Source organism: Camarhynchus parvulus, chromosome 1A (genome assembly GCF_901933205.1).
Source record: "Camarhynchus parvulus chromosome 1A, STF_HiC, whole genome shotgun sequence".
NCBI classification, from domain to species: domain Eukaryota; kingdom Metazoa; phylum Chordata; class Aves; order Passeriformes; family Thraupidae; genus Camarhynchus; species Camarhynchus parvulus.
In genome coordinates, this window is record NC_044586.1 from 19,261,194 (window position 1) to 19,280,245 (window position 19,052).

At 40.4% G+C, this 19,052-nt stretch overlaps 1 protein-coding gene across 1 annotated transcript in view; it reads left to right on the top strand.

Annotated features, from left to right (window-relative positions):
- Nucleotides 1-1,306: 1,306 nt before the first annotated feature.
- The window catches only part of POLR3B (RNA polymerase III subunit B), a 72,402-nt gene continuing 54,656 nt past the window's right edge, over nt 1,307-19,052 (top strand). The window contains exons 1-10 of the mRNA XM_030959647.1: nt 1,307-1,480; nt 2,985-3,017; nt 3,555-3,611; nt 3,695-3,759; nt 4,121-4,196; nt 7,265-7,365; nt 9,127-9,218; nt 9,861-9,978; nt 11,003-11,111; nt 18,032-18,154. Of these exons, the coding sequence (XP_030815507.1) occupies nt 1,415-1,480; nt 2,985-3,017; nt 3,555-3,611; nt 3,695-3,759; nt 4,121-4,196; nt 7,265-7,365; nt 9,127-9,218; nt 9,861-9,978; nt 11,003-11,111; nt 18,032-18,154 (840 nt within the window). The 5' untranslated portion in view covers nt 1,307-1,414. The remainder of the gene's footprint in view (nt 1,481-2,984; nt 3,018-3,554; nt 3,612-3,694; nt 3,760-4,120; nt 4,197-7,264; nt 7,366-9,126; nt 9,219-9,860; nt 9,979-11,002; nt 11,112-18,031; nt 18,155-19,052) is intronic.

Here is a 19,052-nt window from a genome sequence, read left to right on the forward strand (position 1 = left end):
TTGATTGATGCGTATTAAACAAATTCTCCATTGACTGTGGGCTTTAGGCAGGAAACCAAATGGAAGGAGTCTGAAATGTTACTCCTCTTTAGGGTAGGGGCCTTAGTGTCGAGGATGGGTGGAGCCCAGACCCAACCTCGTGAATGTTACTCATGTGGAACCTGTGCCAGAGCAGGCGTCTGTATGTGCTGTTTTCACACTCTTTTAGAACTTACTTACCAATTATTATATTTACATATATATGTTATAAATTATCAACTCGAGAACCAAATTCATAAGAAAATTTAGCAATGATTTATTAGATTGTCAGCGAAACAGAATTTCGATCAGAAAAAAACCCCACCACAGCCAAGGGCAGCGTCGACCCCGGGATTGGCGCTGGGTGAACACACGGGTCTGACACCCGAATGTCAGAGTCTCCCCCTGTTCACACCGGCTGCTTCGCGCAGCGAGTTCTTATACAGTTTATTCCGCCTGAGGCAGAGATGACCGAATGTTCCTTTGTGTCCCTTCACATGCAGAACCGGGGCCATACATGTGCAGGGTTAGACGAAAGTCCAGTCCAAGTGTCTAGGTGTTGTCAGAGCACTCCTGAGAAGTCGGCATTCACATGTAACAGGGTGGTGCCGGGGATCACCGTAGTAGATGCAATCTTCGAGGTGCGAAATCACTCTTGAGTGGCCCTGGCATTCCAGGGAAGTCAGTGATCATCGCTCAAGAAGGTTCCATTCTTACGTTAAAAGACTCGGTATTATCTTAACGTCGTCGTCCGGGAACTAGTTGAATAAGACTCTGCTCCCAGCTGGGGTGGTCAAAACACATAGCTTGGATCTTACAATATTTTACACATTAATAGCATGAATTATCTCTACCATATACTACATATATATCTCAAAACCTTACTGCCACAGGAAGCTACAGAGATCACTTAATGCTTCTCATTTAATCTTGAACTGGGGCAGATGAGTAGCTCCCCATCTGACTACGAATTTGATGTCTCTGTACCACCGACCCTTGTACAGGAGAACAAATAAATTTGTAGGTGATTCAGCTACAGCATTCAATAATAACAACAACAACAATAATAATAACAACGCTAAAAGCTGGTGCCCCGCGTTGCTTTTACATGCTAAAAACTGCAGGAAAGCCGTTTAAAGCCCAACTGCTCCGTGTCCCTGCCGCCTCCCGGCCCCCCAACTGGCGGTGACCGGCGCGGGGATTCAGAGGAGACCCCCGGGCGCTGCCAGTTCCCCGGTACCCCGGCGGGGCGGGCCGCAGGGCAGGGGGAAGGGCAGGCTGCCGGGGCCTGGCTGCGCTCGGCGGCACTCGGGCTGCGCGGGGCCGGAACCTTCGGGCGCCGCGCTGGAGCGCGGGGGGAAGCGCTGTGCTGCAGCGCCGCAGCGTGCGGGTGGCGATGGAGGCCCTGGGGCTCGGCGCGCTCACCCCGGAGCAGGCGGCGGCCCCAGTCAACACAGTGGAGGTCAGCGGGGCAAGGGGCAAGCGGCCGGGCGCGCCTCGGGCTCTCCCGGAGCGTGGCCGAGCTGAGCTGGGCTGGGGTGGAAGGAGGTCTTCTGCAGACGCACACATGGAGTACCCCCTGCCCGTGCTGCGCCGCTCGGTGTGTTTGTGTGTGTGGGGTGGGGGGGGTTGTCTGGTCCGAGCTGCCCCTGGGCAGCCCCTCATGAAGGCGGGCTCGGCCTCCTGAGGTGCCGTCCCGTCCCCAGTGTCTGTCCCGCCTGGGTCCCGCGCGCAGAGTCGCAGAGCGATCTGGGGTGGAAGGGGCCTCACAGCTCGTGTCCTTCCATCCCCCTGCCATGGCACGGCCACCTCCCGCTGCACCAGGCTGCCCCGTGCCCCTTCCAGCCTGGCCTTGCAGTATTTACTTAAGATTAAAATCTTTAGTCTCATCCTTAGGTCATCAGTTTAATTGCGTTACTATTTAACAGATTACACCCCCTTTTTTTAGACATAACATTTAAATCATAAAAACCTGAAATCAACCACTCTTCAGCTTTGCAGACTGTAAACGCTACTGCACATGAACCACGAAGGACCAATATTAAAAGCTGCACCATACTGCATGTGTTTCTTTTTGCTTCATTAGTTTTGTCATTATTAGATGTTAAATTGGGATCACAAGCAAGACTAGTAGATTAACAAACAGCAGCAGTGGAGGCTGAAAGCCAAGAGCACCATCAATATTTCTGTGGGTAGAAGAAGGCTAACGACTTTCTATGTTTTTTTTTTTTTTATCATTTAATTTTGTAGTATTTTTAAATGGTAGTAGATAGAGAAGCATATGAGGGCTGGAAGCACTCCTCCTAAATAAAAGGATTTTGTCTCCAACCAAAGATATTTGCAAGTTTTTGCACTGCCGTGGTGGGAGAAAGTGGGGCTGACATAAGGAGATGTTCCCTGTGCTTATCAGAGATTAGAAATCAGGGAAGGTTTGTAGGAATCTTGATATACTTATCACTAGTCAGTACTTTTGCTAAATCTTTGTAGGATTTAGAGTCCTGATAAGTGTTACAGAGAACAAGTGCTGCTCCCAGGTTCTTGCAAGTATTTTTTAAAGAAAAAGTTGTAGGAAATCTTCCCTTTCTAGGAATATAATTTACAGTGTTAACAGAACAGAGCCAAAAAAAAATGTTAGTTGATCTTAAATGAGGACATGGTGTTAAAGAATTTTCTCAGAAAAATATATTTTCACATAAGCTGCTCTTGGGAAAGAGGCAGTGTGCCATTGCATCCTGAGAAAATGCTGCATGTATGGTTTACTGAGATGATCCAGGTAGTTTTTATCCATCTCTGTGGGCTTTAGACAGTTGGTTTTTTTTTTTTTTTTTTCTAAATGCATCTAATTTAAAATAATGTTACTGTTCAAAAAACAACAATAACAATAAAACATGCAGACAGAAAGGCTCAGCATGTTAGACATTTGGCTACTCCTTGGAAAGATGTTTCAAACTGTTTTTTGTTTTTAGGAAAAATGGAGACTTCTTCCAGCATTTCTAAAGGTTAGTGCTACACACTCATTTCATGGTGTGAATATTTAATCTCCTTTCTAACTTTACATTACCTTCTTCTGGCTTTTACTGTTTCCCAGAATACTTGTCCTCACTTTCCTGTGGATTTTGCCTTTTGTTTTAGTTCCTTGCGGTTATCAATAGACTTGTTCCATAGATTGTTTTCTTGATTAAATTACAGAATATTTTGTGGAGGCATCCTCCTAGAGGTTTGCATATTGGTGTGGTTATTCTCAATCCATACTGTATGGATTGAGAAACTGTAATGTTTCCAGATTATTTTCCTGTTTTACTGGCTCTCAGAGACCCTATCCATGCTCTTTATATGACAGCTCCAGTGTAAGCTTCGAAATGTGGTGTAGAATCAGAATAAGCAACCAGCCCCTTCCCAGAAGTTTGTCAACTGAAAGAATTTAGCAGAGTTATCTAATATCTAAAACCAGTTATAAATGCTTGTATGTTAATTTCTGGCTTCAGTGATTAACGTTACTGAAGCTGATTTTAATTGCTGCGTGCATTATTTTTCAGGTGAAAGGACTGGTGAAGCAGCACATAGACTCATTCAACTATTTCATCAATGTCGAGGTAGGCTTTCCTGGGATGGGGGGAGAGTGGCTCTTAGTACTCAGAAAAGGCCATGGTTCCATTTTGTTCTTTTTCTCCTCCAGATAAAGAAAATCATGAAGGCCAATGAAAAAGTGACAAGTGATGCTGACCCAATGTGGTACCTGAAGTAAGCATGAGATGATTTCCATATCAGTAGCAGCATGAGTACTCTCATGGGTTTGTTATCAGCTATAAAGTGTTTATAAGCACTTGTGTAGGTATAAATCAAGAGGATCTTTTCTGTGACTTATCTCTTACTTTATGCAATGAAAGATGGGAAGATTTAAAGGTTTATTGCACATGCAGGCTAAATTTTTATTATTTGACCGGAGCTCAAATACAATGAGTTACGTTGGGAAGAACCATTGCTCATTATTAATCAATTTGTGTTCATCAGGTAATTTCATTTTTCAGTGTATGTAAAATTTTGCTTCCTTTAGGTTGCCTGAAAAATATTTGCCTCATTGCTTATTTTGAAACTGTTACAGATACCTCAATATCTATGTGGGTACTCCAGATGTGGAAGAAAGCTTCAATGTGACACGGCCTGTATCACCTCATGAGGTATTAATGTTTGCATCTTGTTGAGTTTTTTTCTCTTGGGAATGTCTTGGATAATAGCTGCATGTAATTTTGAGTATGTGCGTGTTACATTTGGTAGTGCATTGCATTCCACCATCACTATAAAAAGAAGCTCCAGAGACTTAAACATCATTGAATAAAGCTTTTTAATTTTATTTTATTTTGTTGAGGTGTTTTGGCTGTATTCAGTGTTTTGTGTTAGCTGAATTTGAGTAGTTTTCTATGAAAGTAGTGAAAAGTAGTTATCTTGCTTCAACTTGTGGCTCTCCTCATGGCAGAGCTGAAGTCCTCATGCCATAATGTAGGGTTGTTTGATATTCTTATTTACATCTTTTTAATATTAGCCTTGCTACTGTCTGCACCATAGGTCACTTCAGTCTGTGTTTCCCTTCCAGTCTTCGGGAACTTGTATCTGATTTATTTTTAAAGTCTGATTCAGAAAGCAAACGTAGAACTTTTAAGCAGAAACAGATGGAAATTGTTGAAATTACAAGAAGCTGCAGAAGACCATTATCCTTCTGGGGAGTATATTTAATTTCATTGCAGTGCTGCAGGCATGTAGGTTAATAAATGGATTGTGTACTTCTGGAATAAAGATGTGTGTTGGAGGACATGCTGCTGTGACTGAAATCAGAAACTCTCTTGGTTTTGACCAACAGGATATAAGATAGCTTCTGAGAAAACCATAAGCTAACATAAACTTTGAACTTTTTAGGATTGCTTTCATGTATCTAGAGCCATCCAGTTCCCTTCAAAGTGCTCAGGAACGCACTATTTCTCTCCTGTTACTGTGCTTTGAGATTTATACCACTGCCACAGAGGTAGTGACCACTTCTTTTTGGCCTCTGCAGGGGAAACTGAGCTTGGAACTTGCACTTATTTACCTGCATGCAGCCTATTGTCAACCTCATAACTGAGTTCATGTATCAGATGCTTTTTTCCTTGCTGTATCCGCTTAATACTTGAAATGTCTTTTTTGTCATCCAATCTAGACTATAATGAAATACATTCTGTGCTTAGGAGAAATTCTGTAAGAATCAGCTGCGCCGCTTTGGCATAGCCCCCTTCTGTTTCCAGTGACCTGACTCAAATCTCATTTGGTTTGATGGAAAGCTTTGAAATAAAGCCAGTAACTCAGCCAGGTGTAATACATGATAGTTGATGTATCTCACAAATGTGTAGCTAATGTTCAGTCAGTAGATATGAACATGCGAAAAATGCAATAGGAAACCTTTCTTCCATATGAATGAAATTGCATGCAAAAAATTGTTTGTGGCAAACAACTCATATTCAACAATTTAGGTATTAATAATGCTTGCTTACTGTATAGCTAAAGTGACTGTACATACAGAAGAAGGCAAAATAAATGCTTATAGAGCATACTGACCTTGAGTTTAGAACGAGATACTCTTGTATCTCATGTATGCTCACTGATGCTTAGTGCTAGTGCATAATTTCTCTTTATTTTCAGTGTGCTGTACACAAACGGAGGCCACAGTTGTTTTCTTAAATAGGATGCTGCTCAGGTCAAGCCTGGGTGCCTAAAAAAAAAATATTAGACAGTTAGGAGTCTGCTGTTGTATTTCACTGTTGAAAGCTCATAAAATTCCTTCCCCAAACCACCTAAAATCATTAGATTTTCATGAGGGTCTGAGTATGTAGCAAGTCATGCTTGTCTTTTACTTTCAGGTGTCTATAGTAAGACATTACCTTAAGGAAGGTGATACAAAAATACATATGCTGGAATATTACACTGTAATTTGTATTTTATATGTCTCCTGTGTTAAAAAAGCCCACATAGAGAATCCCAAGGCATTTTTTCCCCAAGCAGTACTAGAGACTGTCTTTTTCCCCCAGTCCTTATGGGAGTTTCATGAACTATTCATACAGATGAATTTAAAGTAATTAGAATATGGAAATGTTCTTAGTTACTTTTAGATTGGATGTAATTGCTGGGAGCAGAATGGCACCTAGTTTCCTGCAAGGCACGGCTTGAAAGCTGCTGGGATATTTTAGTATTTTATTACTGGAGAAGAGGTTTACTGTGTACTGTGGAGAGAAGCATCCAGTTTGTGATGATTCTTGAGGCGTATTTTTCCATAGAGCTGCATCTTCAATAAACAGCATGATCTTAATTGCCTTTTATTAGTACATAATCAATACACTGAAAGACTGCAGAAGTATAGATGTGCAAGTCTGACTACTGCTAAACATGTCATCCTGGAGCTGAAAGGTAAAGTGTACTCAGTGAGGTCACGAATGACCTGCTGTGCCTTGCTCTGTTGTGTTCAGCAGATGCAGTAAGGCCTGTCTTGCTTGAAGAGACACAATACCTTAAGGGCTGGCAACATCTTACGGTGAGGCTGGGGAGAGCAGACCAGAAAGATTGAATTAGAAATGATTGAGCCTTGAGGTATCTAATGCCCTAGATATGTTTATTCTGCTTCTCTTGGTCTCCAGGGAATTTGCAGATTCCTGCAAATTCTGGGAATCTTTGTAGGAAGTGATTCTGTAGTGAGCCTTCTGTAAGTCATCATTAGGAACGGTACCATTTGATGAGGTTTGCTCATTCTGGTAATAAGGTAATTGTGTCTCTCTCAATCTTGTGCCTTTCCATTTTGTCAGACTTTATATGGCAACACAAGTCTTCAGGTGTTGGGAGTCCCCATACAGAAATGTCCCTGAGCTGAGCACTGCTCAGACACACTGTGGTCTTTCTGCCAGCTCTGCTGATTAGACCTGTTGTTTAATTAGACCTGTTTAATTAGAGAGTTTAGAAGTCAAGCTGTGCAGTGCTGTTTTCTGAAAGCACAGAGCTGCTTTTGAAAATCAGAGCAATTGTATTTGGATTTTCTTGGATTTTGTTTTAAACAAAAACAAAACAGAGAGTTTGTCAAATATTTTTCAGGTATTATGAAGATCTTGCTGAAGCTTTGTTTTGCTTGATTTCTTTGTGAGGATTTACAGGACAGAGCAAATACAGGCTGTTTTAAGAGATTCTTGAGCTTGAAGTCAGCACCTGACCTGTTGCGTGGCTTTTGTCCTTTCAGTGCCGCCTCAGAGACATGACCTATTCCGCACCGATTACCGTGGATATTGAATACACCCGAGGCAGCCAGCGGATCATCCGCACTGCGTTACCCATTGGCAGGTGAGACACCATGTACTGAGCTGCTGCTATCAGTTTTCATTTGGTGCCATTCTGGGAAGTGTTTTTACTGCAAAACAGATGTAGGCCAACCTTGCTTCCTTGTTAAAAGAAACAGTGAGCAGGCAAATCTCCATAAACAGCTGTACAGGATTTTTTGGGTCTAAGATCTTGTTTTGCAAAAACTTCTGATAATGTCTCTTTCCTGAGAAGGATGGATATAAGGATGAATGTTGCCTCTAATACTGTTGATATAAAACCACAGAGGAAAATGCATGTCTGGAGCTGCAAGCTGCATTATTGTGAAATGAAATGAGACATGTTTGCTTTGTAGCCAAATTACTCAGTCTTTCATACATAGTATGTAGACTAGCCTCTGTGGAAGGTGGATGATAAAACAGTAAAGCAAGCATTAGTTCTGTTGCACAAGTTAAGCTTTCATTTAAAATTGCTTAAGTTATGTTACTAAACTGGCTTTAAGGGCTTACATGCAAAAAAAGCTTTTTGCTGTTAAAAACTGTTAATATCTAGTCATTATTTCCATGGGAAATAATTTTGCTCATCTGTCCCTAGGATTATACTTGTTTCCTTCGGCCAGTGCTCTTGTTTGACATGCAGTTTGGACTGGGACAGATGTTTCACTGGAGTTTTCAGTAATGGCATTTAAATATTCCATTTTACCTTATGCCAGCTGCTTCCGATTTCTGATATAAACAGCGAATGCATTAAGCTTAAATTGTGTGTGATAGATTTTGCTTGTTATATGATGCTTCTTATCTCTAGGAAGCACTTTCTCAGTGAAATATAGTGACAAGATTGCCTTTTTTTCCTCTGCAGAAGTACAGAATTTGAGTTCATCAGTTTACTTTTAAGATATAAGAATATGAAAACACCAAAGATTTAAAATAATTTATGAGATTTGAATACAAGAAGTGTAGCTGAATCTTGCTTTTCATTGAAGTAAATTTGAATGAAAAATTTCGGAGGTTGAAAATAATTGTGTAGTAGAACTCAGGAATAATTTTTGTCAGTACTTCATCCTGTCAGGTCCTGAAGACCTCCATGAATGCAGACTGCCCAACTTCCCTTTGCAGCTTTTGCGCTGTTTGACTGCCCTCATGGTGAAGAGGTTTTGCCTTATATGCAGTCTGTGAATCTTTAGTTTCTCTTATATTTACTTCCCTAAGCATTGAATTTCTTAAAATTTCTTGGAATCTCTCTCCACCACATGTTGCTTCACAAAATGCTTGCTTGCAGGCTTCACTGCCAGGACCCCAGGGAAATCAGAGTTACTACTGGGGAAACTTCATGCTTATGAATTAGAAGCACTATCTCTCTGCAGCCAGAAGGTGTCATTCCTGTGTAGGAAATTAGCTATGAACTAACTTTATCTTATAAAAACTGGTAACAGTGGATCTGCAGTGGTGTGTTCTTCTCTGCAGACTGTTTTGGGCGCCAGGAGTCTTTGCACTAATTGTCATTGGCCTCGGTGACCCTGCTTGTCACAATGCCTGAGGAGCTGCATAACAATTAAATAGGAAGTCTGTGTTTTCTGCTTGCAGGTGTCCAGTTTCAGGTCTCTTTTCAATTACATGTTCAATGAAATAAGGTTTTAAATGAAAACCTATTGGTTACAGCATGTATGAGTTCTGATTACCTTAAATGTGTATCTCCAGTTTGTTCAGCCTGGTTTTTGTTCTGAATTTGACTATTCATATTTTTCTGTCTGAGTCTGAAGTAAAATTGTAACTGGTTTTCTTGCAGAATGCCTATAATGCTGCGTAGCTCCAATTGTGTACTTACTGGGAAAACTCCAGCAGAATTTGCCAAACTAAATGAGTGTCCATTAGATCCAGGTATATTTTCACTCATGTTCTTTTTTTTCCCCATCTGTGCTTTGAGTTTTAAATCTTTTTCAGCAAAGAAATACCCCTTTGGTATGTTTCCTGCCATCATGAAGTCTTTGTGGAAATTTCTCAAGTGTCTGCTTGCGACTAAAAGAAATTGTCAGGGTTTTGGTTGAGAACATGAATAGTTGGTATTTGCAGACAAAGTTTTCAACCCCAAAAAGCAACACACCAAAATTTTGAGTATTTTATTTTGAATTTTGTGTATAGTGTTCTACAGTGATGTGCTATGGGGCGAAAAAGATGGAATTCATTCACTGAAAATTAAACAGATTAGGAAAGATAGGAGTATGATGTCCTCCAGAGTGGAAACTCTCCTTTGTCATTGCCTTTTTTTAAAGCAAGAATAAAGTGTCACACAGTATTATTTGTTATCTAGAGAGGAGTTGGAGGGTTTGGTTAAAAACCAAACAACTTCTTTGGTTTTTATCTGTCAAGTTTGTTCATTACTCATTCTTTTAAGGGAGAATTTACTCTCCCATTGTGTACTTACGGTTTTCTTTCTAATAATTTATGTTTAAAGGCATATTGGAGGAGGCAAGTATGGTGCAATGGTACTGACATGCAAAATATTTTTTTTCTGTTAACTAGGTGGCTATTTCATTGTTAAAGGTGTAGAGAAAGTCATTCTTATTCAAGAGCAGTTATCCAAAAACAGAATCATTGTTGAAGCTGATAGAAAAGGCACAGTTGGCGCTTCTGTTACCAGGTATGGTAAATTCCTACCATTACATAAAGGAGATTAACCCAAAGCTTTAGAACTTCTTTGTTGTAGTTGAAATAGCTGTGGAGGTTTCTTCCTAGTATAGTTGAACCAGAAAAAAACTGTAGATATTCAATGCTCCTGTCTTGCTACTGTCATTTTGTATGCTACAACTTCAGTCCCTAAACAGTATAGTATTCCTACAGAAAACAATGAGAGTTGTTCATGTGTTTCAGGATTCATCTCAGATTAGGAAAAGCAAATTCTAATTTTTACTGTAACAAAGCGCACTTTGTAATTGATGGTGTTTGGTCTCAGTTTGCAGCAAGCAACATGAAGTTACTGCAGTGGAAATTGGATGTAACCTTTTGTCTGCCTCTCTACATAAAATTGGCATAAAAACTTCTAAAGGCAAGGGCAGCTGAGGAGGAAACAAATATTTTTGTACAACACAAATTACTGAAAATGGCAAAGTAGTCTAAATTTGGCCTTTCCTCCTTGATCAAGTTTTGTTTCTATTTTATTCGGCCTTTGGTTCATTGTTTTTTCTTATTTAAGCTGCATTCTGGTCTATTCTATTGTGCTTGTCTCTAATCAGTGTGAGAGCTGTTTTTTCTACTCCAGAGGCCTCCCACCTCTCCCAGATACTCTGCTGTCTCTCAGTAAGTCTGGATGAGGTTAATGGGGCACCAAGTGCTGTTACATCATTACCACTGTTGCTGCAGTACTTGTTCAGTTTGACCTTGCTGGTTACATCAAAACTGATTAGCAAAGCATGTAAAGATCATTTTGAAAAGTACAGACTTCTACTTGATTAAGGCAAACATTCCAAATTGTCCCCAGCACAGGTGATAATACCCTTGAAGTTACAGGCTGATCTCTGACTGGTTTGATGTAATTTTTAAAAGAGGAAAAAGTGGGATTAATTCAGCTGAAAGATTGTTCAAGCTTGCTAAGTTCTATACAAAAGATTTTAGGAGTCAGTGCAAACACTCTGTTGGACATAATATTATTTTTATTTTAACTTCAGTTCCACTCATGAGAAGAAGAGCAGAACAAATATGGTTGTGAAACAAGGAAGATTTTACCTGAGGCACAACACTCTGTCAGAAGATATTCCCATTGCTATCATATTTAAGGTAACACAGTTGTTTGTTTGGAAGAAATAAAAGGGGAAAAATGCTGTGCTGTAGCTCAAGAATGAAGATTGATGGCAGCTCTCAGGTTAATATGTACAGAAGGACTTGGCAGGGCTTAGAAACGGCGTGGTTTTTTCCCCTGGGAAGTAATCTTTATTGTACAGCAAAAAGGAGAATAAGTGCTGTATTTTTTTGCAAGGAGAACATTGCTGAGCCAAGACAAATACCTGCCACCTCCTTACTCTGCCTTGTGAGGTGCCTCTGTTGCTACAGGTAAGAAGCATTCTGGTTTGTTATGAGCTGTGTTGCAAGTTGTGCTAAGCGTCGCTGTTTCTGGTTTTCTGTCTGTGGAATCAAATGCATGGACTACGACTGGGAGAGGTGGTGGGTGGATGTGGTCTGTCCAGCTGCTGGAGAAGGCAGTAGGGCATGGGCAGGCCTTAGGCTGAGAGCCTCCGAGCAGCTGGAGCGCCTTCCTGTCCCGTCCTACTTTGCTGCTGCCTGTAGGCTTACAGCCTGGTACGTTGCGTGTGCAGGAGGAAATTGGGCTGCGTTCTTGAAAGCACAAAAAAGTCTCTGGTTGGAGGCAAAACTCTCTTTTTGTGTTCTCTGTAGTGGGTTACAGCCCAGAAGATTCGGAGAGGTGGTCACAGGAAATTATGTGCCAGGAGGGGGCAGCATGAGGTTGCAGCGTCCGAGCTGGTCGTGCCTGCAGTGCAGTTATTATTTACGGGTTTGTCTGAATTACCACAGTGATTGGTGTGCCTTGGTAGTAGCAAATAGTTTAATCATTGGGTTTAGACTTGAGAAGTAAATGGCTGTTACCTCTGATTAAGCAAATCTCTTCAAATAAGAGAGGAGATAATCTGTTTTTAGTGACCGGGATTAAAGGAGTTTGAGAAGGTATTTATGGACAGAAATGTACATAAAAGTACCAGAATTAAGTTCACAATTCTTGTGTTGCAGGAAAGTGTTAATGTGGCTCTTAATCCATCTACTCCAATACCAAACTGCTGATTCCACCTTACCTTATAGACTTCTATCACATTTTGTCACCCTGTGCTGGTACAGATAAATACCTGCTCACATAGAGTAACTGCTGTGGGTTGTTGTCTGAGGAGATGGTTGTTGGCTTGTTTATCTAAGCAAAATTGTACTGACTATTTTATTACCTTCTGACAATGCTTGCTGTAATTATCACCCTCTTCATAAGTATCTTTTATATTTTAGATAATATTCCTTAATTTTTCATTTATTAATTGAATAAGGGGTTACAGTTGTTATAAGCTCTTGGCTGTACTGCTTTTCAGTTATTTATATTGATTTAATACAGTGTCCAATTAGCTACACCCACTTTAACTATTCTGAACGTTCCATTCCAGCAGTTCTCATGAGTGGTCATCTTTTTTACCCTTCCTTTAATGCCATGAAATTCAGGGATCTTCTGTCTACTTCTGGTGAGTCTCCAGCTGGAAATGAAAGCGGTCACCAGTCTCCAATTTTCCTTTCTTGGGCATTGCTGTAATGTGCTATTGCTTCATTCTATTTAACTATTATAAGCAAGATTACAAATGCAATAGCCCTTAGCCTAGAGAATCCCAAACTTAGGGATGCCTGTCTAACTTCTGCTCTCTCACATGGCAGTATCATACACTGGATATTTGTTGGAAAAACAAGGAGAATAATTCCTTTATGCCAACACCCAAGCCTTGGGCATGAAGCATGTGTCTTCCTTGTTACTAGTAGCTGTTCTGTTTGTGATGTAGAGATCCACATCTGCAAAGGACAAAATTAAGCTATATAGACAATCTAAGGTCTGAAGTTATGACTGTATTTGAATCCTTAACTTGTACTGAAACAGCTACATGTTTAATTTCTAATTAAAAACTGAAATGAGAAAGCAGTGGCAAAAATCTATTGCTCTGCATTTCCTCCCAAACCAGCCAAGTTCCACAGACCTCTGTGTTTTGACTAAGAAAACAAATAGTAATTGGTTGCCATTCAGTGCATTGGCCAGCTAGAGGGGACAGTTTGTCAGGGACTGTCTGAGAGACAGTGAGCAATTTTTGATTGTCTTTCTAGTCCTATAGCTTTAATTGACCTGACGTTCTGTATGTGACTTAAGAAGTAGATCAGGTGCAGAAAATCAGAAGAGAAAGCAAATATTCCAGATCTATAATTCAATGTGCATTTAAAGCTACTGCAAGGTGGAGGTATACTAGTATATCCACTAGACATCTTTGTCAAAAGCAAGGACTGGGAAATAGAAAACATTACAAACACTACCAACTGACAGAACTGAGGCCTAAAGTTCTTAGAGCTCCCTAGACTAGAATCTAAGGTCATCCTTGTGTTTCAGGTATGAAGTCATGGACAGAGCTGCATGCTAGGGGAAGACCTGAACACAGTGTTCTCAACCTTGCTTTTAGTGAGGAATGAAACCCAGGTACTTGGGCTGTGGGGAGCCGTGGAAACAGAGTAGATCTAAAGGTCCCTTGATCTGGATAGATAGGGACTGGATTGTGTGGGGTCACCCTAAAGGAGGCATCTGCATTCAATTCATCCTCCTCCATAACTGCAAGCCAGAATGACCTTGTCCTGTTGCTTTTTTTTTTCCTGCCATCCAGACCTGTAGGGATCTTGGGGATGGGCGTGCTCAGACGTTTTACAGCCAATTGTGCCCAACACATGTAAGTTGTGGTTTTGTGAAATTTAGCACATTGACCACAACTAACTGAAATTTCATTGGCTACAAAAGGCACGTGCCTGGCACTATTCTAGGGCAAATTTGGGGTATCTGCTCTTTAGATGTGGGGGAGTTAGAGCTTTGTAGCTGTGCTAGCTTAAACAGTTTTCCCTAACCTTTCTTCTTATATATGACAGAAGCATTTGTGCAGTCCCTGTATGTGGAAATGCAACTTTACTTTTGAAGTAGTGACATAAAGCAGACAATTTTGCCCCTTTAAGTATGTATCTGTTGCAGTTTTTAAAGGTCTGTTAGCTGCCTTGTAATGGGAAATAAACACAGCTAATTTGCTTCCTGCTTACTTTGTGACACTTCTTCATTAGTTAATATGTGTATGCGACCACAGGGGTATTTAGGGTATCTCGAGCTGCTTTGCAACACCAAGAGACCTTTGTTTTAGCTTTGTCAGTTGTCCACATCTCATAGGGCTGTGTGAACTGTGCACAGTGCTCTTTTGAATATGTCGGTCTAGGAGGTACACATGCTTTACCTGGGGGACTTTGACAGTTTCACATAGCAGTGAGCATGAGGAGATGTGGAATATTTGTGTGATATGTAAGGGTGTTTCTATCCTGAAAATCATTCGAGTTGGAGGTAAGATGGTGCTGCTGCTTTTGCAGGAAACTCCCTACACTGTAGGGAGTTAGAGCTGCTCAAAGATAGGGGCTATTTTTCTTTTGAGTTTGTGATCTTAATTTGGTAGGTTTGAGTGAACCCTGGCAGCTGAAGTAAGTGAAGGTTGCATGCTGTAGCCAAACTGGTTAGGAAGGAAGAGGATTATAAATAACCTACAGGGACTTAAGACTTGAATTTTATGACCTGAATCACTAGATGATATCTTTAGTTTATCTGGGAGCTGTAAGAAACTGCTCTAGGACCTGCAGCAAAAGATTTGAACAGCAAGTTGAGTTTTGTTTTTACAAACCGGCTTTAGCCTTGGAGCTGTTATAAGGTGCAGCTGTAAAGGAACAGCTGGGTGGTGGTCTGACTGGATCTGCAGGATTATGGGTTCCCATGGCTGTTGTTTCATAGTTTGTATCTTTTGAATTATGAAAGCTCCAGACCAATTCTGTCTGTGATGTCAACCTTGAATTTCCCTGACATCTTTTTAATCCAGTCATCTGCCTGTCTCTGTGCTGTAATTTAGCCTGATGGAGTGCAGAACTACATTCTAGGGAAGTGCTATGGAAACGCCTAGACATCATCATTAAGACATGAGCTGGGGGAGGAAGAGCTGGGCTCACACTCTCATCTGTACCTGTGTGTGTGCACACACAAAGGTGGACACACACACATTTGGGCAGAGGGAAGCTCCCCAGTCCTAGGAGGGAGTTGGGCCCACTTGGATCACTTTCTCCCACTTGAACGCAGGATGATCTGAGTATTCTGAATGCTTGCTTTGCCTTGTCTGTTTTATGTACGTTGACTGCTAGCCTTCAGCTGTGGTCTTCAGCAGCCTGCTCCTGTCTCCTTCCTCATCCTTTCACTGCCACTGCTAAATTATGCTTTTACAACGTCTCCTTCCCCCCTCCCCTGTAAAATTATCCCTTTGTGACATTGCCTCCCAATCAAAAAGAAACAAGACATCTTGTCTACTGCTTTTCTTCTATGTTAATTCACTTTCCCTCAGCTTTGTCCCAGGACCACGAGTGTTTTAAGCGTAGGGGCCCATTCTTATATTGCATGTCCTCGGTGTTTCTGTAACACCAGCGACAACCAAGGAATATTTTGTTACTGTCCTCATGATGTTACAGGCTAATTCTGGAGTACTTCTCTTGTATTGGTTTGGTTTTTTAGTTGTTTGTTTGTTTTTTCTCGGAAGGGTAACCTCAGGGCCAAATTTACTGAAAACCAAAGTGTTAAGATTACAAATCTGTCTGATGGCAGCATGGGCCTGCTGCTTGTCCTTTAAGTGTTGCATGTAGGTGGTTTTGTGTATACAACTCTTCTCAGGATAGTTGAAAGTATAAAGGAGAATAAACAGGTTTATTTTTAGGCTGTTGTATTCGCACATCTTTTTCAGTCATTTGCCTGCGTTTTAGTCATTACTCATAAATTCGTTTCATTCAATTTGCACATATTTAACAATGCAACATATGTTCTTTGCTGACAGATCCTAGCCTTTCCCCTCAGAAATTTAGAATTCTCAGATGATTTTGCTGCTACAAACTCCAGCTAGAAAATCTATACAGGCATGAAGATCTGTCTTACTCTCATCTTTTTGCTGTAACACTTGATTAGAGAATTCATCAAGGCAGAAGAAATGATCAACCCTCTTTAATTTACTATGGCTATCAGTTTTTAATAGATGAAAAAACATAATAACAATTCAGATTGACTTTTTCCCCCCCAGATTTTATATGACAATTAAGATTTGGTTGCCATCCTAGAATTAACCTGATGGACAGAAATAGGTTGATACCAGCTTGCAGTTGGTATGCTTTATATAAATGTATTTGTATTATACGTCCCTAGAATAGCACAAAAATTTTGTTCTTCTAAAAATTTCTAGACTAAGTGCAATAATTGTATTAATCTAGTTGTTGTTCCTAAACTAGTTCACTGGTTAGCTGTTAAATTCGAGACACATGGAACCTTACTGTTGTGAAGCTTTCATGCTTTTGTAGACTTATCTTTTGAGTCTGGTGAGGAGGGAATTTTGTGAACATCTCTGCTGAGATTTTTCAACTACTATGTGACCTTATTTAAAAGGGCGAGGAAGTGTAATAATATTTGAAAAACAGAGATCTCAACCAGAATAATATCACACAGCCAACTTCTAGTTCTGAAAAGAGCCTTGAGATCAGAGGGGTAACTACTTAATGGGATCAAACTAAGATGAAACACTCATACCTGGTGAAGTAACTGTATCTTGAGTTGGCACTCAAGTCTGTCTGAGATCATGGAATTGTGATCTGGGCTTTGCATTAAAGGAGGAGAGTCCTCACACTGTTCTGGGTGTGTGATACTTCTGCAGCACTTTTAATTTCTAATAAACCACAAGGTGAAAAGACAGTGTTTGAATTTAAAGAAATTCAACCACTTCAACCACTTTTTTGTTCAAAAATAAGGAAATGAAAGAAAAAATGCTGAATACTTCACAATTAGCGCAACAGTTTTGCAAGGGAACAGTGTTAGCTAGGTGTTAAGCAAAGTGACACTCCAGGAAGGCAATAAGAAAGGAAGGTATTTCTGCATTTTTGAGGAAAATGTGAGGTTTTGGGGTTCTGCCAGTTTTTAATGAGAACCAGAATACTAGAGTCTACATAGGCCGTTATTTACAATGGTCTTTGTGGCAGGCACTTTGGAGAATAATGTGAATGCGAACGTAACTTCCTCACAAGTTCTGAGAAATATATTCTAAGTCAGCCAGAAGAGGTTTAGTGAGATTATTTTCATTTCTTGAGGTTTAGTGAGATTATTATCATTTCTTGATATGGCTGAGCTCCAGGCAAATGTGTGAAGGAGGGGAGTTTTAGCACCATCTGGAATCCACAAAATCCTTCACTGCTGGCTGCCACCTTGAAACACTTACTGATAGAGAGATTTTTCTAAACCTGTTAAGCGCTTTCTTAGTTTATTAAGCTTTTTCCGCGGTATAAAGTCTAACAAGGTGTCCATGGACCAGTGAAATAATAGAACGTCTTTCAAGTGGAATTGTGTAGTGAAGTCATCTTCTAAATCCAGGTAGTTGCAAAGGGGGTAAAGTGTAACCATTTCTCGAATATGATGAGCTACATCACAGTCAGCAGAGTTTGCAAAATTGCTTGTGGTAAGAGACTGTGAGTACTCGTTTAAGAAATTTCGCCTTCCTTTCTTTATTGTAGATTCTGACTTGGCTTTCATTGTTAAACACTTTGGTTTGTTTATGCTCAGTATTTTTTTTCCTTAAGAAAAAAACAACAGAATTTAACTCCTGTCAGTGAAGAAAAGAAAGAAAACCCCAAATAGGCTCTCCAAAAAGTGTGTGTGTTCCTGCTGCTTATCAAGATTTCCATTTAACGTTCTTCCATAGCTGGAATATGTGCTGCCAGTGCCAGATGGCACAGTTTCTTAGAGAAGAACTAGCTCTTGCTTAGTAGTAATACAGGCAAACAATACCAAATTAGCATAAGCAAATGTCAGTGAGTTAACATAAAGCCTGTGTTATTTCTGCCTTTTCATCTTTTCCTAGGCCATGGGTGTTGAGAGTGACCAGGAGATTGTACAGATGATTGGCACAGAGGAACATGTGATGGCTGCATTTGCTCCTAGTCTGGAAGAATGCCAAAAAGCTCAGATTTTTACACAGATGCAGGTGTGTCTTTTCACATGGCCAGAGACCATAAAAATCAAGACAGTGGGTATTGACCACTTTGCTGTGTCAGCAATGGACATAGACTTTCTGTTTTAAGATTTGTTTTGGGGGTTTCTTTCAAGCTGAGGCTTTTTAAAGGGCCAGGACTTGCCAAACGTGAGACTTGACTCTCATAACCTAACTGGAGAAGAAAAAAATCAAAGTCAAGCAATGCTTTGTTTTCAGAAGCCCAAGGTTGTGTTTTAATGGCATAACCCTGTATATAAAAAGTAGCAATGTCCATAAAATTAGGGGGGGTTTGTTGAAGACATTTTTTAAAAGGGAATTGCATGCCCCATTTTGCTGAAACCCTGTTGATGTGGCTATGACCATTTAATCATGAGTAGATGTTCTTCTGTTTTAGTCTCCTGTATGAAGCCTACGTAACAGCTACCCTCTGTCCTGCTGAAGACTCAGCAGAATTCTTTTAGCTCATGCACCTTTTTTAGTTAGCCAGAACATGGGCCATTTTGCTGCGGGGAAATGGGTATATATATTAATCTGCTAGAAGAAGCTTTTGGAGATTAATCTTATTTCTGCTATTTCATTGTAAACTTTGTCAAACCATTCCATGTGTGATGTTTAGTGTTTTAAAGTGAACATCTTTCTGGTTTTCATCTTTGGGGGCTTTTGAGGGTTCCAGTTAGCTTGAAGAGCTCCTAGTTCAGAGTCAGATGAGTAAGTGAGCTGGAGCAACACAGAGGAGTGTGAAGTATTCAGAAAGTTAGAAAAACAGAAATACAGAAGTTATTCTGTGCAAGAAATGTCAAATGAAGTTAATAGAGAGATAGCTCTTTGTGGAAGAGTGTAACATGGAAAGACTAATCTGTCATTTAGTGGAGAGGGTGACTCTCACATA